The 19,449-nt window shown below is 32.1% G+C and overlaps 2 protein-coding genes across 9 annotated transcripts in view; both read right to left on the reverse strand.

Moving 5' to 3' along the window:
• LOC148276340 (uncharacterized) overlaps positions 1 to 19,449 on the reverse strand; it is a 56,894-nt gene that overhangs the window by 26,293 nt on the left and 11,152 nt on the right. The window contains exons 1-2 of one of the 8 annotated variants that reach the window (XM_088234414.1): positions 1,353 to 1,434; positions 48 to 794 (exon numbers count right to left, since the gene is read on the reverse strand). The exons of 6 other annotated variants lie outside the window; for them this stretch is intronic. In XM_088234414.1, coding sequence (XP_088090540.1) covers positions 155 to 787 — 633 coding nt within the window. In that variant the 5' untranslated portion in view covers positions 788 to 794; positions 1,353 to 1,434 and the 3' untranslated portion in view covers positions 48 to 154. Of the gene's footprint in view, positions 1 to 47; positions 795 to 1,352; positions 1,435 to 19,449 lie in introns of those variants that run through there. One more of the 8 variants, XM_088234415.1, reaches the window with a different exon arrangement.
• On the reverse strand, positions 6,777 to 8,516 carry LOC148276342 (uncharacterized). Its single transcript, XM_088234422.1, has 2 exons — positions 8,503 to 8,516; positions 6,777 to 7,463 (listed from the first exon to the last, which is right to left on the reverse strand). The coding sequence occupies exon 2, from the start codon at positions 7,424 to 7,426 to the stop codon at positions 7,088 to 7,090; it is 339 nt and encodes a 112-aa protein (XP_088090548.1). The 5' UTR covers positions 7,427 to 7,463; positions 8,503 to 8,516; the 3' UTR covers positions 6,777 to 7,087.

Genomic DNA, 19,449 nt, shown 5'->3' on the forward strand with positions numbered 1-19,449 from the left:
CAATACCAAGGCTTGAAAGCCAGCTTAATAATTGAAATAAAAACATGTTTTGTTGAAGCTTATTAATTTATATTATAATATTACAGTAACAGTATAACATTGACAAGTAACGACATACTCTCAAGAGTTCATTTTCAGTAGGTTTCCAAGAAGATTAACGGATAAGGTCAAGAGATGGCCTTTCGCTTTCTGGGTAGAAAATATTAGGAATGAAGGCAGCTGGTCGGGTGATGCCTTCTGGGGCTCCAATAACGGGCCTGGTCAGATCTCCGGGAACAATAGCAATAGGCCGGGTGATTTCTTCAGGGAGCATAGCGATGGGCTTAGTGATGCCTGAGACAATTGGGCCGATGGTATCAACAAGGGATTCTGGGGCCATGTCGCTTTTGATGTTCAGGATGATCTGAACAAGAGGGGTGGCAGCTTTAGGGGCTGGAGCGGCTTCCACAGTCGGGAAAGAGATCGCCGGTGGGGCGAAGTCGGGGAGTGCTGGGGCGAGGATGGATGGCACTTCTGGGACGATTGGCATCGGGCTGATTTCAATTGGCAGAGCGGGAAGGGGCATTGCCACTTCTGGGAGGACTGGCATCGGGCTCAGGTTGATGGGCAGGTCGGGCATAATTGGCATCGGGCTGAGGTTGATTGGCAAGTCTGGGAAAGCGGATGGGCCTTGTTCAAGAATAGTTTCTCCGGGCAGCATATGAGCTGGACCGTTTGGAATCATTCCTGGGATGAATGCGGCTTGGCTTGTTGCCACGAAGGCAAATACAAGGCTGAGGAACTTCATTTTAAGCCTGGAAAAGGAAACATTTTTTTATTTTTACTGTAAGCTACTGTATTTTTAGTCAGGCCGATCCTATAAATAAATTTATAAGGTCCAATGATAGATTGAATATTTTTTTAATTAAAATTTTGTAGTGGGTCGATGTCAATTAAAAATAATACATATATTATCATTTATTATTTTATATTCCCATACATGTAAAGTAATGTTTTTTAAATTATCATTCGTTATCACAACACGTCAAACAGTTTATTATAACGCCACAAAATGGATCAATAATTACTCTCCTGTGTGATTGCAATTTACGACATTAACGCTTACAGTTTCATGTCGCAGATTTAGTGGTTCAAATCTTACAGAAGATCCATCTTCTGACTCCTGTAGTATCTTAATCTGCATTGACTCTCTTTTTTGTTAATGGTGGAGCGTTTCGACATTCCAATATTGAGGTAAGATTTTTTTTTTGTCCAAAATATCAAGTTGTTTTTCTGTTTTGATCATCACAGATCATTACTAAATGTAAGAATTATCATGATCAAACAATTTTGAAATTTTGAATATAACTTACTGTAGTTTGTTGAAACCGCTGTACAATAAAAAGTGAGACTGTGATGTTGCTGGATTTCGAATGCTTTATATACCTTAAACATATCTTAGAATACGTGTGACAGAGATATTAATTTCAAAATAATTTCTTCACAATTGGCTAATAAAACAAATCCCTTCAGCAAATTACAAATTCCGGTTTCCCATTGTTTTTAAATTTATTGATAATATTACTGATCAACATTTTAGTGCACACGCACTGCGAGATCTACAGGGCCGCAACTGCAAATAACATTATTTTTAGTAATTTGACATAGAATATTTGGAAATTGATTACAATGTTTGTACGAGTATATTGCTAGAATAATATAAAGTTTTTTGCTTTACTATAGTTGATTATTCAGAAATACGTATTTTACAGTTTTTGCGGTTGTGGCCATATAGTTTTGATTAAATAATTATTAAATTAAAGTAACTCTAGATTTTCTAATAATTTAATTTTGCACAGATGTAAAACAACAGCAGCGTTAAACCACTATACGTACATGGGTAAAAAAAACTTTAATAAACTTCCGGAAAACTTAAAATCTGTAAAAAATTATCAAACTTTTAAAACTAAAATTAAAAATTATTTAAGACTCACCCCTTCCTAGACTCCATACCAAAGAATGTTTATTTTTAATTTACCTTGTTTGTTTTTAATTTTAATTTTAATTTACTTTGTTTTAATTTACTTTGTTTATAAAAAAAAAATAAAAAATGTGATACGAACTCCCTCTCTAAACACAAGTATCTACTTTATTAGAGAGGTAGAAACGTTATATATAAGATGTTCTGTATATTTACCTATTTTGTATTTCAAAAATGTATTTTGTAAAAAAAAAAATATTCAATAAAAAAAAATAATAATAATAAAATAAATCTCCCACAAACGCCAAAAGTATGCAGCTCCCTAGCAGCTTCCTTAGATACAAAATACCTGTTCTAAAGCTACATATATTATGTATTCATATACCTACTATATATACACTATAATAATAATAATTTTTATTTATTCTCTATGTCAATGACATATTTTGTCAAAATTTAAATTTAAAAAAAAAATCATATGCCGATGATATGGTTGTTTTAGTTGAAGGAGTTAACTGAAACTCAGCAAATTTAGTAGCTAATGACGTTATACATATTTTGAATTATGGTTTGACAAAATATATTATCTTTAAATACGGAAAAGACAAAAATCATCCCATTTTTTTATAACAAAAAAAAATGATTCAGAAGTAAAAATAATTATTCATCAAAGCAATTGTAACAAAACTAACTGCGATCTAAGATGTTCAGTACTTGATACAACAGATAAAATGAATTATCTTGTCGTATACATAGACCAAAACTTAAAATGGAAAGACCATTTTAGTGAACTAGTTAAACGTATTAGAAAATGTATATACTTATTTATTAGATTAAGGAATGTTTTAAAAATCAATAAATTAAAAATAGCTTATAACTCAATTGTACAATCTTTGTTACAATATGGTATTGTAGGATGGGGTGGTGCATATGCCAATATATTAAATCCTCTTAAAATAGTACAAAGATTCATTTATAAGTAATTGTAAAGAAACTCTCAACATTCAATACGGAAAGTCTTTATAAAATGCTTAAGGTTCATACAGTAGACACTCTTTATAAAATAAATTCCATTGTACATATTTATAAAGAAGAAAAAATAAATGAATTTGAGATGAATAAATCACTCAGAAACCAAAATAATAATAACATTACTAAATTCCACACAAGTCATGGTCAAAATAGCTTTGTCTTCAAAGGTGTAAAAAATTGTAATAATCTTCCTATATGAACTAAAAACAATTAAAAATAATATATCGATAAATAAATTTAAAGTTAATCTAAAGAAATTTTTTGAACTCGTGTAAAACCAACATTAAATTTTAATTAGTATGAATGTATTATTGTTTTATGTTTATTCTATATATATCCTATGTTTTTATTTTTCTTTTCATGTACTCGTATTAAAATTATATAAACTCTTATAAATAAACAACTAAAACAGTGTAAGTCACTCTCCAAGCTCAAGAGTTAGTCTCTTTTTTTGGAAAGTTACAGTGATAACATTTACTAGATGTGTAAAAGTAGATATGTATGTTTAGAATTTTACATGTACTTTTATGAAATTTGTCAATTAATAATAAAAAATAATAATGACACTTTATTGTATTAAAAATTACAAAAATAAAATACTTGAAACATTAAAAAAAAAGTAAAAATTAAAAACAATAAAAATATATGACAAACCTATAAATAAAATAAAAGTAAAATTAATAAATAATTTAAAGAATTGGCAACTAACATTCCATAAACAAAAACTAATTAAAGAAAATTACAGATTATAAAAATTATATCCTTTCCAGATTGTTGGTTGTGCACCCAAAAACCAAGAGCGGGGGAGGGTTGCTCCTGTTGTGTCATAAAAATTGCCAATTATTTAAAATTGAACGAAATGTTTAAAAATCTAAATTTCCATCGAATTCGGTAGATGAGTAGGTTGCTCCTAAAATCGGTAGGGTTGGCAAAGATAATGTAATGCCGAGTAGTTTAACTTTTTTAGATATAAAATTACCATATGAACACAATTCTACAGGAAACTTTTGGTCCCAAGTTATTAATTAATGCCATATAGCGTTAAAAATTTTATTTTCTTCTTTTTACAACTGTCTAAATATTCATAAGTCATTTTTGGATTGTTTTTTGCTGATGCGGCCCTTTAGTCTTCGCAGGGCGATAGCTCATGTAATTTTTAAGAACATTATTGATGCGTCGTATAAAATTAATATCTTTAGTAGTTCAGTTTTCTTTTATGGGATAAGCCAAAAACTGTAATCTAAATACTTTAAAGGGTTATTTGTGCAATGTTTATATTATTTTACTTAAACCAACTAGTGACCGATTATAAGCCTTTTCAATGACAGACGTCCACGTTCCCCTCTGAAAGAGGTTACAGTAAAACGCCAATGAGGAAGTTCAGCCCTACGGGAAATTGGATACAAAAAATGTATTCTTACGCGTGGTAAAACTTAGAGCGTTAAATTGCACGGCGAAGTTTCTTAAAAATGTATGAAAAAAATAATGAAAACGAACTGCTTTGAACGACGTCAGCTGTTCTTCTGAATCAACCAATGATAAGAGTGTTGTGATAGATTTTCGGTTTACTGTAAGTCAGCTGACCAATCAGCAGAACTCACCGAGAAGTAGGGGAAGATAACTTGAAAGTCACACGCGGAGTAATTTCAAATATACTAAACTTTGAAAAATCATAGCGCCGATAATACGATACTCAAAAAAATAGATTAACTTTCTTATTATTAACAATAGATAAAGTAATGTAGGAAATATATATAATTTATCGAAATCGAACATCGTTGGACATCGAAACATATGGAGCTAAAAAATCAAGTCTTTTTATCATGTTGCTCTTGTAAATATGGGACAATTACCATATTTACAAGAGCAATAGCAGTAATTTAATTTAGAATTAAAATGATATGGATACGATCTTTAAAACTTGACAGGAGTGGACTAAAAAAAAGATTGTTTATACTTTTTTTTCTTATTATGAACACTTAAGGTGCCTAAATAATAACATTTTTTCTGAATTTGCAAACCGTCTGATAGAAAAAATCATAATATACTCGATTAAAGATACTCGATTAAACGTTCTTCATGTTGAAAAGAAAAAATTAAAATAAGACAACATGGAAATATTAGAAACTAAAAAAGCGATCCGTAATAAGAAAAAAATCGGTGCATTTCAAGATGGTATAAAATCAAATCGATATTTGATTTAAATTTAATGTATTTTTGTCGGTAACCTGGAAAAAAACATGTTTAGGAAAAATTCGTATCCATATTCTATTTTTCGCTCAGAAAACTTAATTTTACTTTGTACGTATTTAAAAAAAATTAACTGAAAAGGTTAACATGAACATAAAATATGTAAGAAAAAATAATGAAACCCACTTAACCGCGAAACCGGCTTGTCAGCTGGTTACTTATTTTTCCTTTACAAAGAAAAAAGTAAATCGAATTATATAAATTTAAAAAGTAATGTAAATTTATTTTTAAAAAGTGATTAATGTAAAAGAAGGTAAAAGTATTATTTATTTATCTATTTTTTTCCATTATAAACAAAGATTTATTTATTTACATACATAAGTTTATTGTACATTATTTGAGACATAAGTCCCAACTCCATGAGACTAGAAGTCCTGTGTTGAAATGGGACGAGCAATTAGTTGACACAAACACATGAGTATATCACCACAAATATAGTATCAGGAACATGAAAAATAATTTTAAAAATAACGTATATATGGTACATCAATATGGTAAACAATAAACTCAAACCTTCGGAAAATCACCAAGGAGTTTCCCAATCAAATCCCTCCAACTAAAGAAAATCCAGTCCTTAACTCCTTTCTTGAAAATAGTTTTTGTTCTTGAGAGCTTAGTGATAAAAATAATGTGACATCACTGGACCTCACCTCACTGTACCGAGGACAATCCATTTTACTTCTACCCAGCTCCAATATCCATTTTTTATAGCCTTTTTGAACATTTTCTCATTTCTAATTATTTTAATAGACAGTGGGAGTAGGTTACAGATTAAGATTGCATAATAATCCTTTTGTCCGAAAGTGGTATTAGTTTTATTTTGTTTAAGTTGTCTTTGTGTTGAGGATCTAGTGATTGTATTGTTGGGGCTATGTCTTTCATTTTAGTAAGAATAGTGTTTAAATCTGAAAGCGAGTATTGTTTTAGCGTATAATTGCTTTAGTATCATAAGTTATGATTTGTGGAATATTTCTTTAGTAGATATCTGTATAGGGACTCTCAAGTGTTATTTCAATTATTACGAGTATTGCGGACCCTGGTCTTGTGATCTCTTTTGGAGATTTTGTTTATTAATTTGACTTAAAAATGGCTTCTCGGGCATCAATTTTTCAATTATTATTGCTTCTAATTTGACATCTTGGGATGCGTATTGTATAAGGCCCTTGACGTGATTTTTACGAAAATAGCGGGTATAAATTGTCCTAAAGAATAGTTATTATAATGAAAGAAACTAGGTTGGTAATTTTCTCTGGCTCATTGGTATTTCTCGGTCTTCCTAAATATCTAAGTATTTTTAATAAATTTTAGGTAAATGATTTTTGTTTGATATTTTTTTTTATGTAATGCAACCTGAACACTCCATCACATGAAACCTTTTTTTGATCACTCGGGGACTTGGGGTATGTAAGTTATGTACAATATTTTAGAATACAAAATAAATATTAGACAAGAGATGGTAATTCCCGCTTACTCACTAAAGTTTAAATTTAGTTGAAAGATTATGAAGGAGTTTTAATAAAAAAATATTGAATTATGATGCTTAAATATACTTTATTAGTTATTGTTAAGTCATTTATAAATTAAGTGTCGGTATCTGGTTAAAAAAATTTAACGGGTCAGAGCAATGAATTCTGGTTCTGGAGCAGGCTTGGTGATGCCTTCTGGGGCCATGATGACAGGCTTAGTGATACCCTCTGGGGCCATGATGACGGGTTTAGTGATGCCTTCTGGTGCTATAATGACGGGCTTGGTGATGCCTTCTGGGGCCATGATGACAGGCTTAGTGATACCCTCTGGGACCATGATGATGGGTTTAGTGATGCCTTCTGGTGCTATAATGACGGGCTAGGTGATGCCTTCTGGGGCGACGATGACGGGTTTCGTGATGCCTTCTGGTGCAATAATGACGGGTTTAGTGATGCCTTCTGGAGCGTTGATCACGGGCTTGGTCAAATCCCCGGGAATGATAGCAATGGGGTTTGTGATTTCTTCTGGGACGAGGGTGATAGGTCCTCCACTTTGGGAGTCTGAAGCCTTGTCGCTTTGGACGTTCACGACGATCTGGACCAGAGGGCTGGCCGCTTTGGGTGCTTCTGGAGATTCTGAAGGATAGATGGGGAATATTTGTGGACCTTGTGGAATGTCGAAGGTTCCGGCGAGTGGGTGGCTGTGAGCCACTGCCATTACGGCGACGATTGCAACCAGGAATTTTATCTTGAATCTAGAAAGAGATTATGCTTTAAGATAAACCTGTATTGGGAAAAAGCGTTTTGAGTTCCCGTAAACGAAGCTTTAAAATCAATCGGTGAGGAGGGTGCACTAATGAATTCCCGAACACATATTTAATTACAATTTAGCTTTTATTTATGATTGTCTAAAAATAAGAAATAATTTTTTGAATTACTTAGGTATATTATGGAAAAAATTGTTGGTAGTTTTTTGCAAGTAAAATATATTTATTAGTTATAAACACGCCTGGACAGGTCTAAGTGCTTGTTTTTGGTTGTGTGATACAAGGATTTAGCTACGTTCAATATATTTTGTTTCAGCTATTTTAAAGAGAAAATATCTTACATTTGTTTCCTTTTTTATTTGTTTATTTTTACAGACATATATTTACATAGAATAATTACAAAAATACACTTTAAAAAAATACATCTTAAAATTAAGCTATAACATAAATTGGAAAAAATGCCCACAAAGACTTCAGCGTCTCAGCGTGGGCCGTTCCTGTTTTAATTATCAACAAGTTTATAGCATTTAAATACGGCATGACATGACCACGAAAAGAAAAGAAAAACAAAAGTAACATATGCTCTTATTATGAAAACAGGATTTATTTGCAGTGTGCATTTTATTTTTTGTAAAAAGGTGTCGATCTGTTCCTTCCATGCTAATCCAAGACCTCATACCTACTTTAAACTGTTTTAGTGATTTAATGTTTTGTAGTTCCTTGGTTAGAAGATTGAAGGATCTTGGACCAACATGTAAGGAGTGCCTCTGTGCAAACTTAATTCTGCATCCTGGAACTGACCGTACACTATCGGATCTATTGCTAATACGATTGAAATAATTCTCTATTTAAGTGAACATATTTCAGGCACTGGAATAAATATAATTTTCTAAAACTAAGGAGTCTACTCTCTACGTATAATTCAGTCGAAGTTTTTTGTACATTATCTTATTTATATGTTTCTGTGCAATTCCTTTCAATATTGAACCAAAATTATTAGGTGGGTAAATTATATTTTTATACTCACGGTAGAATCCTTTTTAGAAATGAAGGAAAACTGATACTAATGCATTGTTTTGGTTACCTTTTATACATAAATAAAAATTATTTTCTGCTTATCTCACGTGTTTAATGTAAAACGATTAATACTTTTGATGATAAATTTATCTATGATATAAACTAAATAATGCAGTACGTTCACTGTCAAAATAATTATTAGACCGAGTGGATTATGAAAGAGCATTAAAGCGTAAATCAAACATGATTATTATTAATTAGTGTGTATCATATTGATTTTTAAACTTGCTGTTATCGCATTTGGGACGTTGATGTGACATTTGAAATAAGTTGAACCGGTTGAATCATTCAGATTCAAATTTATTTATTTATTTATTTATTTATTTATTTATTCACACTTATTATCAAAATACAATTCCATATTCACTTTGCCCAGCTAACAAGGGTACATACCCCGTTCCAAGCTAGGCAATTACATTTTAATATATTATAATACTTAACAAATTAATATAGAGCACAGACAAACACAATATATACTTATTCGGATACACATTTTGATTCATATACATACAGACATACACATATATACACACATGTATAAATAAATATACACATATATACATATGTACATACACACACACGTACATACACGCATGCGCATACACATACATACATTCATAAAAACATAGACAATTTATTTATGCGAAACTTCATGGTTGTCATCTATAAATATATATTTTTTAAATTATTCTTTATTTTTTATATTTTATTTTTGACATCCAGTAAGGTTCTCCAATCCGTGGCATGCATCAACTTTTCTGACTCCCTACGACCAATGTCATGAAAGAGCGAGGTCAACACCTTCCGTAACTTGACAACACTCCCGTCTTTCCACGATTCTGGCAAAAGGTTATGGACCTTTTTGCCTACGTTATAGTGTTGTCTCGATGCCAGAACAGTGTTGACCCCTTCACTTAGTATCAGATTGATATTGATTAATATTGTCGATTGAGAGAAGTCTGCAGAGTCTCAATCAAACTTAAAAGCTCAGATTTTTGTGGTGTTGTTCTGGGTTATTTGCCGTGCATAAAGACTTTTTCTAGCAGACGTTTCGGAAAGCGTTACAGCGTCAAAAAAAATTTCTACAAAAAACATCTATCTTTATTACTAAACATTATCTGCAAAGGATACTAAAAAAACATATCACCGAAGGTTACAATTGTTACATAATAATATTTGAAAATTGAATTTAGTTTAATTTAATATTAAGTACATACACGTTTTATTCATTATTATTGTTTTGTAAATCTGATTAAAAAATATATTTAAAAACAGTTTTTCTTTGTTTCCAACCATTAATATATTTTAAATTGTAAACTCCTTACCCATCATAATTCCTATGCATCTCTTCCTTATCAATATTATGCACCTTTTTTGATGTTGTAACACAACTGTTCTTAACTTTTACCTACCGGAGATGAGTCTAAAAAAACCCAATAGTATTTTAAATTATCAGTTATATGAAAATATTTTTTTATATATAATTTTCTTTAGCTAAATCATGAAAAAATGTACAAAAAAACTATACAACACATATTTTTACGATTTAGAGCATAATTAGGTATTTTTTTTAAATTATAAAACCCACAAAAATGTCTAAAAGGTGACATTTAAAACTGAGTCTTATTTGACCCAACACTGACACGTACGTATTTTTTGAGCCAGAGGGCTTTAAGAGTTAAATAAGTTATTAGCGAAAAACCACTGGGGAAATTATATAAGAAAAATGTTATCTATATAAAAAGGAGTCCAATAAGAAGACACGATATTCCGAGAACTATTTACCATGACCCTTGACTATATATTCAAAGAGCTCGGTTGGATAGACAGCACCCTTATCACCTACGGTTTGCTGATGATGGTCTTGATAAGTGGGGATGCTGAGCAAATATCTCTAATGCTAAAAGAGCCTTATTTAGCTTCTGAAGAAGTGGTATTACGCATGAACTTTAATAAATCTTAAATTATCGCACCTACTCTTGTAAGGATATGTATGTATAGACCTATAGAGGTGATAAATAAATACGTATATTTAGACGATAAAATTAAACTTGGCAAGAAGAATTAAACAACAGAGATTAACCAAACGGTTGGGTTGAGATGGGCAGCTTTTACATTTTATTATGAACACTTGAAAAACTTTCTAGCACAAACTCAGTTTAATGGATATTTTTTATTGAAACTCATTTTAGGTTGCTAGAATTCTACTCGTCGATGCGCTTTGTAGCAGAAAAATGTTTGTCAATTTGTTTTACTGAGTAAATGTCATCGAATGTTTTCATATTTTAATTCGAATTACATTAAAATTCCTACTGTCCACGCACTCTGTAGCTGCTGAACGCTTTGTAATATAGTTCTCTTTTGAAGACGATTTAAAAAAAATAAAAGCAGTGGAAAATCATTTTTTAAATCATGTAAACGGGGCTAGATTTTATTCCGATCATGCGCTCTGTAACTGCAAAACGTGGTATAATCTAGCTTCTATCTGTTAATGAATTTAGATTTCTGAACGAACTCGTATATGCGTAATATGGTTGCAAGACGTGTTGGGGATAAGAAAGGTTTTTATTTATTTGTTAATAGACTGTCTAACAAGCCAAAAAAAAATATTTTTATTTTTATACATCGAATTATAATCGCTATGATTATTTGGAGTTACGTAATTATGAAATTACTCCGCCCGTGACGTCACTACTTGTCATCGGTGAGTTGTCCCGACATTCGAAAAGTGAACCCTACGCATGAAAACACGCCAAAAATGGCTTCTCGAAATCCGGAAAAATATCAAAATACATAATTGATTGGTTATTCTCAACAGTTGTTGACTAAAGCTTGTGACGTTTTATGGTAGTTAACTTTTATTCAGTGGCGGCTTTCTACTGTCCATTAGGTCAATGACCCCCCAAAATATGCCACTAATTAAAATAATTTACCGAAAATACATTATAAAGAAACTATATAATATAATGCAATTAGGTTTTGTAATATTTAAAAAAAAAACATTCATTTAAATATATAAGGACTAGGCGCGTGCGGTGACTTTTATCAGCAAGGATGCTGACAAAAAACCATCATGTTCCTTATTTTAGTAGGTTTATTTAGAATTTAATACGCTATATAAGTTGTCCATTAGAGTAATCATATAATAATTAATAGTTGACAATCAATAAATTGACGGAGCACAGGTGCATCTAGAAGTGAAGCTGTAAATTTTCTGAATTTCTTCATCTTTTTCCACTCCTTAGTGGAGCGTGCGGACATCACCAGACGGCTCCAGGAGACCTTATCATTAGCCAGCACTCTTGTCCCCTCCAATGTTAATTTCGCGTCCCTTAGTTCCGCCGAACAAAGCTGAAAGATCGCCATCGATGATCTTCCAGGACGGTCCCAGTAGGTGTAAAAAAAAATAACAATATAAACTTTAAAACACCTTAAACAAGACACGAGACAATCGTCCTTAAATTTGGGCCAAGTGTCAATAATGCGCTACTTTTTAATTTATGATAAACGTTTTTAGAGTCGTTTTTTCTTTGCATTATACAATTTGGATGCTTCTTCTCTCTCCGAGCCTCGAAAGAGAAATCTAAAACCTTATGAACCTAAAGCGCATGCCCGAAAATTTGGACAATTGCTATGGAAACTAGACGCAACTCGACAAGCAGCATCCCGCGTATACAATAAATAATATCAAGAACAAGTTACCTAGGTATTCAGTACGTACGTTGATATAGGAAATACGCATATGTAGCTAAGTATGTATACTGAAGATATTGTTTGAATCGCGTGCACCCGAACGTTCTCAGTGAGAATTTTAGGAATACATATTTGAAGGTTTTATTTCGTATTTGTGTTTTTTTGTAAAATTCACATTATTTTTTAATTTGCGTTGCGTTTTTATTTTTTTAAGATGCGCCGCATCCACAGTATCTATGGACGGAACGCGCCTGATAAGGACCTATTAATCTTCATGATTTTAAAGATGTTATCTAAAATACTATTAAAGCACGTGTGCCGTCAAATATTCATGTTATGTCGAATGCGCGGGTCATTTCTGTAAATGTCTCAAAGCTAATATCTTATCTCTAGATTTTCTCATGAGAAAGAAAAAGATGAAATGTTCCGTGCGTACATGAAAATTGGAACATTTCTCCCAAAATTAGTCAGATCGCGGGCATTGTCCCGGGAGATAACAATATGAAACAAGGAAGATAAGAATAAGATTGATAATAATAATATGATATTGGCATTGGTCTAGACTGGAAGAGATGCGATTATAAATAAATTCATATGTATTTTTTACATACTTACACAAGGACGAATTATTAATGGAAAGGATTAACATAAGGTTATATTTTTTCATCCCTTTTTACAAGCTTGAACTGAGCTTTGTGAATTTATATAATTATAATATTACATTGTTTCTTGCGCGTGTTCAATTACCTGGTGTTTGTCCTGTTTCGTATGCACTAAACTCATATTGATTGGTAAAATTTAAATCCTGTACATTTTTATTAATTCGTTAGTGTTTTAAAAGTTAAATGTACTGATAATGTTTATTTGTGGAATTACGATGACGGCAGTTGAGAGTGAAGGTGTTTTTCGACGCTAAAGCGAATTAAGACCCCGTGCAGTCGCAATGTTAGGTATTTTGTAAATTTGTGTATCATATTAGAAAAATCTATATAGACATAGATATATTCATGTATTTTTGATGAAATGATGATGATTAATTTATCTTATTTTCATCATGCATTTTTGAGAAACTTCGCCGTACAACAGAATGCTCTAATTTTCACCGCGTTTAAGAAAACCTTTTTTATATCCAATTTCCCAAAGCTCTGAACTTCCTCATTGTTCTGCCCTTGAGGTGATTTTAACAAAAAATGAGATGCATAAATTATCCATAGGTAATAAAAAATATATATGAAACAAAATAATACAGTTTTATTCTAATAATTTAAATTCACACTAACTTGACGGACGGAACCATAATATTATTTTCATGTTAAACATTTATCTCCTTATCAGCAAATCATATAATAAAATATCCAAATGATTTATTTCCTTTAAAAATGTGTTTGTATTGTATACGAAATCATTTTTAAATGTTGGTGTACCGAATTGATATTTTATTACTGGTTTTTCCAATACTGGATTATCATTTTTGTCAGTAAATTTCCCTATCTTTTTTAAGCCGTAAATCACTTGCTCACACTTATCATACATATTTGATCATACATACGTTATTATTATTATTGCGGATAATTTATATAGTGCCATTTTCACACCTCGAGGGCGCTGTACAATAAATATCCTAACACGTTTTGCAGCTACATAGCGCATTGACGGTTGGGATTCATGTTCTTCAGGCAATTATAATTTAATTTAATAACAGATAGGTATAATTTAATTTAATAGCTATATTACAGCATGTCTTGCAGCTACAAAGCGCATGGACGGTATGAATCCTAACCCCTATTTACATTATTTAAAAATTGAATTTCGGGTTTTCTGATAATTTTTTCAAAATCTTTTACAAATAAGAGTAGGATTACAACACACCCTGCAGCTACAGAGCGCATAGACGGTTGTAATTTCAAACCCTATTTATGAATTTTATGTTTGAAATAATTTGATAGTTTATAACAATGATTCAAATAAAAAAAAAACATATATTAGCAGAGTAGTAAGTTAGTCGAGTGTTCATAATATAAAGTAAACGATCAAGAACTAAATAATTAAGGTTGCTTTAGAACACCGAATATAGCGTATCTCGATATTTTTATTCATTTAAAATTTTAAATTCATTTATGAACCCTTACGGATGAATCATTATCATTCCCTTTCCGTGCCTAATGGTGTATAGAGCACTGCATTGGTACACCAATCGCAGAAAGTAAGATGATCAGTCTTACGCTACAGATACCAGTCCAGGGACTATGAAATATTCTGGTGTAAAAACACCTTTTTAAATAAATATTGCATTTAAACCATGTCGGGAATCGAACCCGAGACCTCTTGCATGGCAGGCAACGCGCTGACCATTACACTACGAGGCCGACAAACCCTTGCGGATTACATCCCTTTAACAAAATATTTTTTTATTCTTTATGGCGTAACACGAGTCTACATATGACATGAGACTTGATAAAGTTGTATTTTTTGTAATCTTCAAACAGACATTTTCATATTGGATTTAAAAAGTAAAATTTGTGTAACTATGCTGGATTTGAATATTCTGTCTTTTGCTTGTGGGTAATACGAGGTTACAGCACAACGTGTAAACAAATTTCGTAGCACAGTCTTTTAAGAAAATTTTAATTGAAAATTTTAGTTCCTGATTTATTGGACTCGAGTGTCCTTGTCTCGTTTTAAAATGTTGTATGTGACATAGTTCGGATATTTTTGTATTGTATCCGTGTTTACTACATTAAAAAAAAAAAGTTTTAGTTCTTTATCTACAATTATATCAGTGGCGTATTTATGAATTAATTTGAAGGATTCTAGTTGAAAGAGTTCAGTTATATTTAATTGTTTGAAGAGTATTTTAGTTTCTGTTAGATAAGGGATGTCATACGAGTATACTAAGTTTGATATTTTATTTTCTTGTCTTTGTAGTCTGCTTATACTATTGTTTATGTTCATTTTGGTTTCCTGTACCCTGTAGTTGTTGCAAATAACATACTTAATATTTTACTAAATTTAATACCTTTGAATAAATCGCTGCGATTGGTATACCAATGCAGTGCCCTATGCACCATTCGGTGCTGAAAGGGAATGATAATGATGAATAAATCACGATTTTAATTTTATTTAACTCTACTACTTCATTGCCCCTTTAACTGTGAGTTTATGACGGATATTTGATATATATATTTTTAAATAAATATTTGCGTTCTTATGATACACCTAAATATTTAATTTTGAGGGCCTTTTACATTAGTTTTATTAATAACCACACAGTTAGTGTTTCGAATATAATTTTTATAATATCAACTAAGATTACTATTATCATTGTTTTGTGACTTCAACGCCTTTCATACAATTTACAATACCTATTATTATTGACCGTGAATATTTTTTCTATTAAATTTGGTTGGAAGAAATTGCTATGTAGCAAAAATCCGTCAAATGCAATGTAAAAATAAATAAATAATAACGGTATTCTTTATCCGCTCGGACACGGAATAACTATATGTATATGTATGTATGGGGCTCAAATTTTGGTAGGGCCGCGGTGGTGCATATTTTGCTGGAAAATATGTACATATAAAATGTCGTGTAATGCCGCAGTTGCATTCCATCAGCAACACTACCAATAGTCCTACTCCCTAGCGTCCATGAGTGGTCTCTTTGGCCCCGCGAGCCCTGGGCAATGTGGCCACTCATAGCAGATAGGGACAGGATGAATGGCGAGTGTCCGGCGCTATAAAACGGGACCCCTCCAGCTAAGGGTAGGTAACCCCGACAGAAAATTCCACCGAAGAAGGCAACGGGAAACCACTTCGGTCAATAATTCCCAGGATATCACTATGAAGAGAAACCAAACAATGGCCCCGAGTCCCGGGCGGTCCTTAAATAGACCAGGGGTGCGAAGAATCTCCCGGCTCGAAATAGAACTGTGGAGGAGCTGTTTCGCACTGCTCAGGATAGGTAAGCTTTCTCCCAAGTGATCGTCAACGTCGGGGGGACCCGACATGAAGAAGAAGAAGATGTATAAAAAAAACATTATACATATTGGCTGTCCAAATTACAAAAAGGTTTCGTATTGTAAAACGGCTGATCGATGATCACCCATATTGTCAACACCATGCATTTTACAATATTATTTGGCTAGCTACGTTTAGCCACTTATTGGCGAAAAATTTAGCATTTTTAGCTCTAATAGTCTCTTAAAGTCCCTCGACTGTTATGGTTTTCTATATATGGGATACTTTTACTTTTTTGGCTGTCCAGGTCGCTCTTTGTCTTTGATATCAAAATGGCCACTATTAAAGCGTTGAACCCACTCGAAACACCATGATTTTGCAAGAGCATGTTCGCCAACAATTCCACGAGCAAATAATGACTTTTTGCTGCAGTTTTCTTTAAAAAAAAGTGACTCAGAAAAACTTCCCGCAAATGCCGTTTTTTTCACAAATTTTCAGAATTTTCCACGGTTGAAAAATAATATGACGCGCACAAGCAAATCAAACACTGTTGACTGATTTTGACAGCTTATGAATAGAGCTTCAAAATGACTATGTTTGTCAATGATTTGCTACAGCGCATACACAAGTGTTGATATCTAGTGTCAAATTCCGGTTTTTAAGTTATAGACCCAATACATCGGCGGGCTTATTGTCAAATGGCAATTTCTTCCGACCAACTCGTAAAATAAAAGTTTTATTTTTATAATTCAAGTTACAAGACATATTCAATAGAAAATAAAAATAAAAAAGCTAATGATATATAAAAATGTAAATAACTGTATTTGTATACAAATGACCTTAAATCAATACTATTCCTCAATGGGAAAAAGGAAAAAAGAGGAAAGGAGATATTAAGAAAGAGAAAAGAGATGTTTCTTCAGACGTGATTTACGAGATACTGTAGTAACATCTTCGATGGCGGATGGGAGATGATTACACAATATTAGGTGCTGACATAAGTAACGTCCGATTTTTTCTTAATTTAAAAATGAGCATCAAAAATAAAACAAAATGGTAAAGGTTATATATACTTCATACGAAAGAAAATTTGTTGCTCCACAAGATATTATGTTTGCTTGTACATTACATTTATAAATTTACCTAATTTGTCAAGAAGACGATAGTGAGCATTTTCGACACCCCCTTCTGTTTGCGTTTTATCCATGGAATAAAGCTACCAAGCTGCTCGCAATATTTGCGCAGTTTACGGTGAAGATACAAAAAATTCTAACTTATTAGTTGTAAAATATTAAAGAAGAATACGTTGTTGATAAATTTTGCTGCTAAATATTATAAAATAATACATTATTTACTAATTTGATGTAAAGAATAATACATTATTGACACATTTTTTGTATTTTTTTGTTGTGTTTTCTTGTTATTTTCATTGAGAAAATCTGACAAAACTTATGTTTACACCCAACACAATAAATTCAAAATATCTCTTTTTATTAATAAATTATTTGGCGCCTTATCCTAGGCAACAAGCAGTTCACACACGCTATATGTGTAGTATTGCTAACGGTGTATTGTCCGTATCCGGCGAAATTAAGAATACAGTGCAGAGTGTACAGATTTATAGACAAATACTGTGTTTGATTAACAAGAAATATTATTTCTTGAAACAAGAGTTTACAGGTTGTAAGGTAGCAGATGCAATCGCAACTGTTTCGCTGTATGAAACCTTGTAACTATCAGTTATCCGAGAAAGTTTATCAATATTGATTTAGTTTGGATTTTTATCATATTCTCGTACATGACTGTAAGTTGACGAAACAAAATCTTCAAGCAGTACTTTTCTCCTATCATCTGAAGAACAATCAGAAAGATGCAAAAAACTGAAGAGATTGAAAAATTATTTGATTATATTTTTTTCCTCTTACCACCACCAATAATCATTTTTTGGAAAGTTCGTTAATCTTCAAGAAAATACCGTTCTATCAGGGGGACAGATATATTCTTACTGCGTCTATAAACAGTCAATTTTGTGCATTTACACGAGGCAACATCAAAGAGTTTTTGATTTTTTAAATAAAAGGCTGTACTTCGTTCTATAAATACCTTATACTTTTAATTAATGTTGGCTGATTTAAAAAAAAATTTAGATACCATTTCAATAAAAACTACATCATTTGTTTGATTCTCACACCTACATATACCCGTATGCAGAGACAAAATTTAACGTGAAGAAAGTACATTCTAATCTCATATGCAGATAATAGCCCGAAGGTGAAGACAATATAATGTACTTTCCTTAACTTAAGTTTTGTCTTTGCAGACGGGTATAAGAAACGGAGACTCTTTTCCATATTTCAATTATTTTTATAGAAACTCTTAAATAAATTTCTGACGTCGGTGGTTCTTGCAACAAAGAAAATTCATTTGATGTCTCACTCATTTGTAGTATCCGAAGACATCTTCATTAGTTGGTAAATATGAACTCTTCATTTCGTTAGTAGTTTAGTTTAAAAAGTAGTTTTTTGTAACGAGTCTCATATCCTTTTTTAGAAGACATATTGACGAATTTCATTTAAGTAAGCGATCGAAGTTATCGCTCAAAAAATAAGTTGAAACATTAAAAAATACGCAATGCTTACAAAACTAGTGAATCAAAATGAAGGGACCAGTGCAGTGTAAGGTAACCGCCACGGATAGATCAGAGATTGGATAGATCTCTTGGACCTACTGTTCTGTGATCTGTGATCTGACGAGCTGCGCGTATGTTATTGCGCAAATAAGGATAGAAACAGGGTCGTGGAGGGATGTGGAGGGGTCGAGAAGAGAGGAGAAGAATAAAAAAGATCAAAAGTAAAAATAAAAAAAAATGCAAAATGACACACCCTAACTGATTGTATTCGGGCAAAATAAAGAATATAGTTCAGTTTGTTTAAATTTGTAGACAAATACTGGGTTTGATTTATCAATACTGAAAAAGTTATTTTTGTACCCGCTATGGGTGAATTTTTTGTATTATATAAATCCAGTTGTGGTTCCATGGTTAGTATTGCCAACCGTGAAGCGTTCATAGCGCTTGAACTAACTTCAAGAAAAATAGAGGCTCATCATTAATGAGGAAAAAACAAAATGTATGATTGCCTCCCAAACCCTCGGCATTATCCCCCACACTTTCATACCAGGAAACAACATATTTGAGGTGATCAAGCCGTTTACCCAGGTTCCACAGTCACCAATGACAACAATACACA

The sequence above is a fragment of the Micrasema longulum genome, unplaced genomic scaffold (assembly GCF_059751315.1).
Source record: "Micrasema longulum isolate JH-2025_06_02 unplaced genomic scaffold, ASM5975131v1 h1tg001236l, whole genome shotgun sequence".
Classification (NCBI taxonomy): Eukaryota; Metazoa; Arthropoda; class Insecta; order Trichoptera; family Brachycentridae; genus Micrasema; species Micrasema longulum.